Source organism: Mus caroli, chromosome 15, assembly GCF_900094665.2.
Source record: "Mus caroli chromosome 15, CAROLI_EIJ_v1.1, whole genome shotgun sequence".
Classification (NCBI taxonomy): domain Eukaryota; kingdom Metazoa; phylum Chordata; class Mammalia; order Rodentia; family Muridae; genus Mus; species Mus caroli.
In genome coordinates this window covers 96,286,066-96,294,860 of record NC_034584.1, presented here as the reverse complement: position 1 = coordinate 96,294,860, position 8,795 = coordinate 96,286,066, and the positions used below count along the sequence as shown (strand labels likewise).

Here is an 8,795-nt window from a genome sequence, read left to right as displayed (position 1 = left end):
TGGGGGTTGAACTCAGGACCTCTGGAAGAGCAGTCAGTGCTCTTAATTGCTGAGCCACCTCTCCATCCCGAAATTGTATTCTTAATGTATAGAATATGAAGGAAAACATGTATACTTATTTTTTAAAAGAAAGCTTTTTAAAATATATGAAATGCTTCCCAACTTTGTGGGTTACCCTTGTACAGGGACCACAATAATCTCTGTATTGTTTTAATTTAGTGTTTGTGCTATAGAAGCAATGTAGTATATGTGCTGTTTGTCTGTTTGTCTGTATGTGCACCTGCGCATGGAGGTGCCCACAAAGGCCAGAAGAGGGCATCGGGTACCCTAGAGCAAGAATTATGGGAGGCTGTGAACTTGCTAATAGGAGCACTGGGAACTAAACCCTGGTTCCCTGAAAGAGCAGCAAGTGATCCTAACTTAGCCCTCTCTCTCCAGCCTCTGACTTTGAAATGTTGATCCTCCCTGCCTGCCTACAGCTCCAGATCAGCTCCGGCCTCCACCTTCCCTGTGCTGGGATTACAAGGACCTGCCATACTGCTTATGCAGTGCTAGGGATGGAGCCCAGGGCTTCCAGAATGTTCTGTAAGTACTATGCCAAGCGAGGTATAGCGCCACCCCCTGGTGCTCCTGGGCAACTGCTGCCTAGGTAAACTCGCTCAGACAGATCCCCCACAGCGTGAGCCTCAGAGATCTGAGTGCACTCAGCCCAAATGCTTCACTGTGGCCACTCCTCCAGTGCCCAACAGGTGGTGCCACCATGTGAAAAATTAATCTGGTGGTCCTAGAGAGATGACTTAGAGGTTAAAAAGCAACACAGCTGTTCCGGAGCACTGGAGTTCAGTACTCAGTATCCATATCAAGTGGCTCCTAACTCCCACTTCAGGGGTATCCAGTACCTTACCAGTGCCCCGCTGTACACCACACACACACACACACACGCACATGCACACACACAGAGAGAGAGAGAGAGAGAGAGAGAGAGGTTTTTAAAATGATATAAATAAAGTCTTCAAAAATAAATGGGGGGGGGGCTGGTGAGATGGCTCAGCAGTTAAGAGCGCCGACTGCTCTTCCAAAGGTCCTGAGTTCAAATCCCAGCAACCACATGGTGGCTCACAACCATCCGTAACAAAAATCTGATGCCCTCTTCTGGAGTGTCTGAAGACAGCTACAGTGTACACACATATAATAAATAAATCTTTAATTAATAAATAAATAAATAAATAAATAAATAAATAGATAGATAGATAAATGTTGCTACCTGCCACAGGGGCACACACCTTTAATTCTAGCACTTGAAAGAGAGAGAGGCAGGTAGATTTCTATGAGTTAAAGGCCAATCTGGTCTACATAGTGAGTTCCTGGCCAGCCAGAGCTACATAGTGAGACCTTGTCTAATAAGTAAGTAAATAAATGCTAGTGTCTCAAGCATGTGCTCCAGATGCTGAGGCAAGAGGATTGTTGCAAGTCTGAGACTAGCCTGGGCTACATACTGCGTAGCAGGTGTAAGTCAGCCAAGGCCACACAGTAAGACCCTGCTTCAAAAATAAATAAATAAAAAATAAAGGGCTAAAGAGATGGCTTAGGAGCTCAGAGCAATTACTGCTCTTGCAAAGGACCTGTTCCCAGCACCCACCCACATGGTGATTAACAACTGCTTGTGACTCCAGTTCCAGGGGCTTTGACATCTTCTTCTGACCTCCACGACCTCCTGCACGTATGTGGCACACACAAACTCACAAATACACGTACTATGAATAAAATAAACGGATCTTAAAGAAGTAAAAACACATTGGTGGAAAGGAAGAGTGTGCGGGAACCTTGCTTTATTCTCTTTCCTGAGCATATCTACCCCATGGGTTAGAAACCCACAGAGAATGACAGCAGTAGGCATGTCGGCCACACGCATGTCGGCCTGTACAGAGAGTTCATACAAGCTACTCATTTACATCTGAACAGTGGCGCCTACAGGATCGGGACTCCTAGAGCCAGGGCCTTGCTGAACACTGAGGAGACACGAACTCTGCTGAGGCCGACAGGGGAAAACGGCAGAGGCGGGAGCGGAAAGGCAGTTCTCTGGGCAGCCCTGTGGACTCTCTGGGAAAGAGGAAGCCCCCTGAGGGTAAGCCAGGGCTGCCAGGCGCTGCTGCACACACTCGGCTGTCAGCCGTGCTTCTGGGTCTGCGTCCCAGCAATCTTCCAGGAGCTCCCTCAGCCCCCGAGGGTCCTGGAGGGAGAGAGAGAAGATGGCAGGCCTGGCCAACCCCAGAGCAGACATCTCCAGTCTTCACTTCTCCCACGTGCTCCGTTCCATTCTGCACGGAGTCCTTGCTAAGAGCATGTCTCATCACTCCTGACTCCGCACCCCACCTGTGGAGGGCCTCCGAGCCCCATTCCCTAAAGTCTAGACCCTTGAGTTTGTTCCCTGAGACAGACTCCTGGGATACCTTCCAACGGGTCTACCTTTTCCTCTAAGGATAATTCAGGCTGACAACTTATGTGCTAGTAGAAAGTTACTGTTCCTTCTCTTAGTCAAGCAGTGTGTCCTGCAGACAAAGCCTAGCTTCCACAGACCAACCCAATAGACACTAGTATGGTAGACATTTCAGGTAGGAGAGTGGAAGAAGGGACATCTCAGGAATCCATTTGTGAAGAGCTCTGCGACCCTTCTGACCTTGTTATACCTAGAGCTGGCTTTAATTGGTTCACAGCAGAAACAGAGCTGCATAGTACAAAATGATGGGGCACTGATTTGAACTTTGGGGTACACTATTCCTAAAGAAATACTGTCGTCGGGCAGTGGTGAAGCACGCCTTTAATCCCAGCACTTGGGAGGCAGAGGCAGGTGGATTTCTGAGTTCGAGGCCAGCCTGGTCTACAGAGTGAGTTCCAGAACAGCCAGGGCTACTCAGAGAAACCCTGTCTCCAAAAACATAAATAAATAAAAAGAGAGAGATACTGTCAAAGGGGCCGAGGTCCATGTAAGAGAAAAGTCAGAGAGGACTTCCTGGAGGAGACAACTGAACGACAGAGTTAACTGTGGAGTAAGGGGATAGAAATAAAACGGCTCCACAGGGTGATATGTGGGTGGAACCAACTGTGTGACACTTGTAGAAGAAAAGGTAAACTGAGGCTCAGGATAGGAGGAGAAGGTCTGGTTGTGGCAGAGAAATCCTTGAAATCCAAACTCAGCCCCCACTCCTGGTCCCCAGCTGGCAAGCCTATGGCTTCTTACTGTGACAGAGCAGCTCCAAGTGGATGGGATGTTGGGGCGCTTCCTCTCCTCCACCGCCAGGGCCCAGAGCTCACAGGCACTGGGATTGCTGCCCAGTTCTGCCTCATAAGCCAATTGGAAAGGTGGTGGTCTGTGGTCTGGGAAAGGTATAGACATAGACTGTTAACCTACCCTGGCGAGGGGGCTCCCAGGTAATAAAACTAGGGGAGATCTTAGCCTTCTGGAATAGAAGGTACGTGAGCCTTTGTTAGGTGGGACACTGGGGTGGAGACTTTACCAGGCCTCAAATCGGAACAGCGGCTCAGGATCTCCCACAGTAGTAGCGCCAGAGAATAAACATCTGCTCTCTGGAGAGCTGTACCCCAGTCCTGCAAGTCTAGAGTCTTGTCCAAGAGCTCTGGAGCCATGTACCGCTGGGTGCCAGCCTGGAGAAAATGTGGAGTGCCAGGAGTCACCTCTATGGCAACCTGTCTTGCAGCTCTGGTCCACACATTCCCCAATTACAGCAATGCTCTGTCTACTAGCAAAGCCGCACCGTTGCCACAGTAAAAGTTGTACTGTCATCAGAGCCACCGTTATCACAGGTCTCACACTTATCAAAAACACTCACCTCCAAAATGGCAGCGGGGCCTCGGGGTTGAGTAGGGGCCAAGGCAGGGGGCTGAGCAAGGCCAGGGAGTACCAAGGCAAGGCCCAGGTCCCCGATGGCGCATGACCTATCTTCCCGAATGAGCACATTCTGGCTGCTCAGGTCTCGGTGGGCGATACCTGGTTTGTACTGGCCTGCGGACACAGGTCTTGTGGTTCTCCTTGGTGCAGTCCTTCTCCCATAAGTGGAGAGAGAACTGGACCTGCACGCACCGGGTGCCGCTACTGACTCCGCCCTCCCTGTTGCGGGATACTCACCATCCTGCCAACGCTCCTCGTGGAGAAACGCCAAGCCCTCTGCCAGGGACAGAGCCATCCTCAAGGAACTTCCCCAGTCGCTCGTGTACTGAGTCAAGTAGTGGCATAAGGAGCCCTGGAGAAAAGCAGAGGCAGGAGCAGGGTGCACAGAGCTCGGGAGGTTCGTTCCAGGAAGCAGAGAGCTACTGACAGACCCCACACACACACCAGCCCGCACCTCCCCAGCAGACAGAGACACCCTGACAGAACCAGGTCAAGACACTACAGACAGTGGAAGCAGGAGAATATGCAGCAAAGTGACAGCAAAAATAGTAACTGTGGTTGGGCGTGGTACAGCGTGCCTGCCACCCCGGCACTTGAGAAGTGGAAGGAATGGGATCAGGAACATGCCAGTCTGCACATGCGCGCGCAAATACACACACGTTATAATTTTAGCCAGACATAGTAGCACATGGATGTAATCTCAGCACTCAAGAGGCTGAAGCAGGAAGCGCCTACATTTAAGGTCTGAGATGAGGGGAGGGGCGCGCGGGGGGGGGCGGTGGATTAGTAGTTTATTTCAGTGGTACCGGGTACTTGCTGCCACCCAGGCCCTTAGAACAGGGTCTCCGATAGACCTCATGAGGACCCCAGGGTGACGGCGACGGCATTCTGATTACCCTGATTTTTGTAGGGCTTTTATTTTTTCTTTTTTTTCCCCTCCTTTATTTAAAAAAAAAAAATTAGTACACTTATTTATTTGTGTGGGGGTATGTGGGTTCCCACTCGCTACATGGCACCTGTGGAGGTCAAAACACAACTTGCTAGAGTTGGTTTTCTCCTTTCACCTTCTGGGCTTCAGGGACTGCCTCAAGCCGTCATGTTCGGTGGAAGCTTCACGGAAGGACCTTGCCCATGACATTGCTGGCCCTTTTTCTCCTTCCCTTCCACCTTCTTTTAGGCGGGATCTCACTGGTTTGTATGCCACCCTGGCTGACATGGAAGACTGTTTTCAAGGTTGCAGTGATCCTCCTGCCTCTACCTCCCAGTGCCAGCAGCACAGGCACAAGCTACCACACGGGCTGGAGGTGGAGCTTTAGCAGATGCTGAGTAAGCTTTCTTGAGGTCGGACAATGGAGTTGTAATCCAAATAAATCCAAGCAATCTGACTAAGAGTCGCTGTCATACGCTGACTCAGAGGACCCAAGACAAAAGTGGTCAAGGACTTCTGTCCCTCCAACCACCTGACCTGGGCTAACAGGCCTGCGTAGACACAAATGGGTGGAGCTAAAGGAGGAGGGGCAACTGGGAATAGGCTATTCATGAACATACTGAACACCCTTAGTTTGCCACAGTTGTACCCAGGCAGCACTGTGTCTCAGGAGGAGGAGAGCATGATAGAAATAGAGAACTGAATGAATGCCACAATATGAAAATGAACTGGGCTGGAGAGATGGCTCAGTGGTCAAGAGCACAGACTGCTCTTCCAGAGGTCCTGAGTTCAATTCCCAGCAACCACATGGTGGCTCACAACCATCTGTAATGGCATCTGACGCCCTCTTCTGGTGTGTCTGAAGACAGCTATAGTGTACGCATATAAATAAATAAATAAATTGCAGTATAGGAAGGAAGGAAGGAGGTAAAGAAGGAAGGAAAGAAGAAAGAAAGAAAGAGAGAAAGAGAGAACCTGGCCTTCTTGTATTTTCTTCCTTTTTTAAAAATATTTATCTTACTTTTAGCCAAGTGTGGTGGCAATGCCTTTAATACCAGCACTCTGGAGGCAGAGGCAGGTGGATCTTTGCGAGGCGTGCCTGGTCTACAGAGTGAGTTTCAGAATAGCCAGGGCTACTTAGAGAGGCCCTGTCTCCAACAAACAAACACAATTTGTTATATTTTTGAGCTAGAGAAGTGAGTCAGTGCTCAGTGGCACACTGCTCTTTTAGTGGGTCAGAGTTGAACTCTCAGGACCCACATAAGCAATACACTGCCTCTAACTCCAGCTCCAGGGGATCTGATGCCTTTAATCTGAGAGTGCCCACATCTATGTGCACATGCCCACAAAGAGAAAGGAGCACAATCCATAAATAAAAATAAACTTAAAAAAAAATTAAGCCGGGCATGGTGGCGCATGCCTTTAATTCCAGCACTTGGGAGGCAGAGGCAGGCAGATTTCTGAGTTCGAGGCCAGCCTGGTCTACAAAGTGAGTTCCAGGACAGCCAGGGCTATACAGAGAAACCCTGTCTCAAAAACAAAACAAAACAAAAACCCTGAATATGGGTATTGTTTCTTTGTGTGTGAATGTGTGTCACAGGTGCCCATGGACACCAGAAGAGGCCATTGCATCCCCCTGGAGATGGAGTTACAGGCAATTGTGACAGCTGGCATAGGTGCTGGGAGCTTGGGTCCTCTGAGAGAGTAGCCAGTGCTCTTAACTGCTGAACCATGACTTCTGTCCCAAATCTGGCTTCCTAAAACTTATTTCTGAGAACTGAACTCAGGCCCTCATGCACAAAAGGCACTTTATTGGCTAAGATATATCCCCAGGCCAGAAAGATGTTTTTCAATTGACCCAAGAAGAATGTGGTCAAAAAGGGAAATTTCCAGAACTCGAGATCTCAGCAATGAAGGAGTTGTAAAGGTTGATAAAGCCTGGGAAAGAGCCACCACATTTAGGCAAGTTAGGAGCTGCAGTACAATCAGGGCAAAGGCACCGGGCAGAGTTCCCTCAAAGGAACAGATGGTGCTGACACTGGATAAACAGGAGATAGCCGCAGTTCAGCGAAGAGCCAGACTCTCCAATCACAGAGCCTGAGCAAATGAGACTCCCTTTCTCCTCTATGGATACAATGTCTACCTCGTAGTATCCTTCTAGAGATTAACTATGAGAATGTGTTCAAAGTGCCTAGAGCCGCCCAGGGCTTAAAATGCACCCCAGTCTTCAGCAGCCCGGCTCCAAGTAGCCCCACTTCTGCCTATGTTTTCTTCTTCACTCTTATTTTCTTTAGTTTTGGGGGTTTTGGTTTGTGTTGGATAGGGTCTTACTTTGTAACCTTGGCTGGCCTTGAACTCACATAGATATGCCTGCCTCTGCCTCCCTAAAGTTGGGGTCTAGGGAGCATCCGCTGTACTCAGGCCTGTTTTATTTCTTCGAGTCAGGGTCATATGTAGCCCAGGCTAGCCTGGAATTCACCTCAGTCCTCTCAGTTCAGCCTCCCGAGTACGAGGATTATAGTCAAGTCCTACTACCCAGCTTTCCTCCTTTTCACGTTGTTAATCTCTCACCTCAGGTTACATACATCTTTTCTTTTTATTAAAACTAGGAGAAATGGCTCAGGAGTTACACTGCCTGCTCTTCTAGGGGACTAAAGTTTAATTCCCAGTACTCATATCACAGCTACATTGAGAGCCCCAGGAGTGTTAATATCCTCTCCTGACTTCCATGGGCACCTGGCATGCTCACAGTGCACAGACATATGTGCAGGTGAAACACCTATACACATTTTTAAAATTATTACTGGAGGGGGAGTCTTTGGGAGGCCATACCAGAACGGATTGTGGTGGTCAGAAAACAACTGTACTGGCTGGTTTTGTGTGTCAACTTGGCACAAGCTGGAGTTATCACAAAGAAAGGAGACTCCCTTGAGGAAATGCCTCCATGAGATCCAGCTATAAGGCATTTTCTCAATTAGTGATCAAGGGTGGGAGGGCCCATTGTGGGTGGTAGGTAGTCTTGGGTTCTATAAGAAAGCAAGCTGAGCGAGCCAGGGGAAGCAAGCCAGTAAATAACATCCCTCCATGGCCTCGGCATCAGCTCCTGCTTCCTGACCTGCTTGAGCTCCAGACTTCCTTTGGTGATGAATGGCAGTGTGGAATTTTGTAAGCTGAATAAACCCTTCCCACCCCCACCCCCAACTTGCTATTTGGTCATGATGTTTGTGTAGGAATAGAAACCCTGACTAAAGCCGGGCGTGGTGGCGCTTGCCTTTAATCCCAGCACTCAGGAGGCAGAGGCAGGCAAATTTCTGAGATCTAGGCCAGTCTGGTCTACTAAGTGAGTTCCAGGACAGCCAGGGCTACACAGAGATGCCCTGTCTCGAAAAACAAACAAACAAACACCAAAAAAAGAAAATAAGAAACTCTAAGACAACAACTTTGTAGAGTTCTCTCCTTCTACCTCGACTGGGGTTCTGGGGACTGAACTCGGGTCCCCAAGGCTTGCACAGTAAGTAAACATCTCCATCTCGACAGCCCCTCAGGTTGAATCTATCATCTGTTCCCAGTGTCCTGTCCTTCAGCACACTTGACATTGGCAACTTCCTTTTGCGTTGATCCCTTTCTATGACCCGTTAGTCTATGACACCAGCAAACCTAGGCACCCTGTGTGCTTTTCTCAACATCTAGAAGTGCCTGCCACATAGTTTATAAATATTGGTTAAGTGAACACATAAATGAGTTTAGAGAGCTACTCCTGGATATGTATTTAACAATGGCTCTCTTCTAGACAGGCAGGAGTGGAACATGCCTTTAATCCCAGTGCTTGGGAGGCAGAGGCAGGCAGATCTCTCTGTGTTCAAGGCCAGCCTGGTCTACAGTACAAGTTCTAAGAGAGCCAAGGCTACATTGAGAAACTGTTTCAAAAAGAAAAAGTATATATATATATATATATATATA

At 48.8% G+C, this 8,795-nt stretch overlaps 1 protein-coding gene and 1 pseudogene across 1 annotated transcript in view; both read right to left on the bottom strand.

Moving 5' to 3' along the window:
• Positions 1-140: 140 nt before the first annotated feature.
• LOC115029431 lies at positions 141-239 on the bottom strand (annotated as a pseudogene).
• Positions 240-1,806: 1,567 nt separating this feature from the next.
• The window catches only part of Amhr2 (anti-Mullerian hormone receptor type 2), a 9,284-nt gene continuing 2,295 nt past the window's right edge, over positions 1,807-8,795 (bottom strand). Inside the window, exons 7-11 of the mRNA XM_021183551.1 lie at positions 4,145-4,259; positions 3,849-4,021; positions 3,516-3,663; positions 3,239-3,375; positions 1,807-2,230 (exon numbers count right to left, since the gene is read on the bottom strand). Of these exons, the coding sequence (XP_021039210.1) occupies positions 1,949-2,230; positions 3,239-3,375; positions 3,516-3,663; positions 3,849-4,021; positions 4,145-4,259 (855 nt within the window). The 3' untranslated portion in view covers positions 1,807-1,948. The remainder of the gene's footprint in view (positions 2,231-3,238; positions 3,376-3,515; positions 3,664-3,848; positions 4,022-4,144; positions 4,260-8,795) is intronic.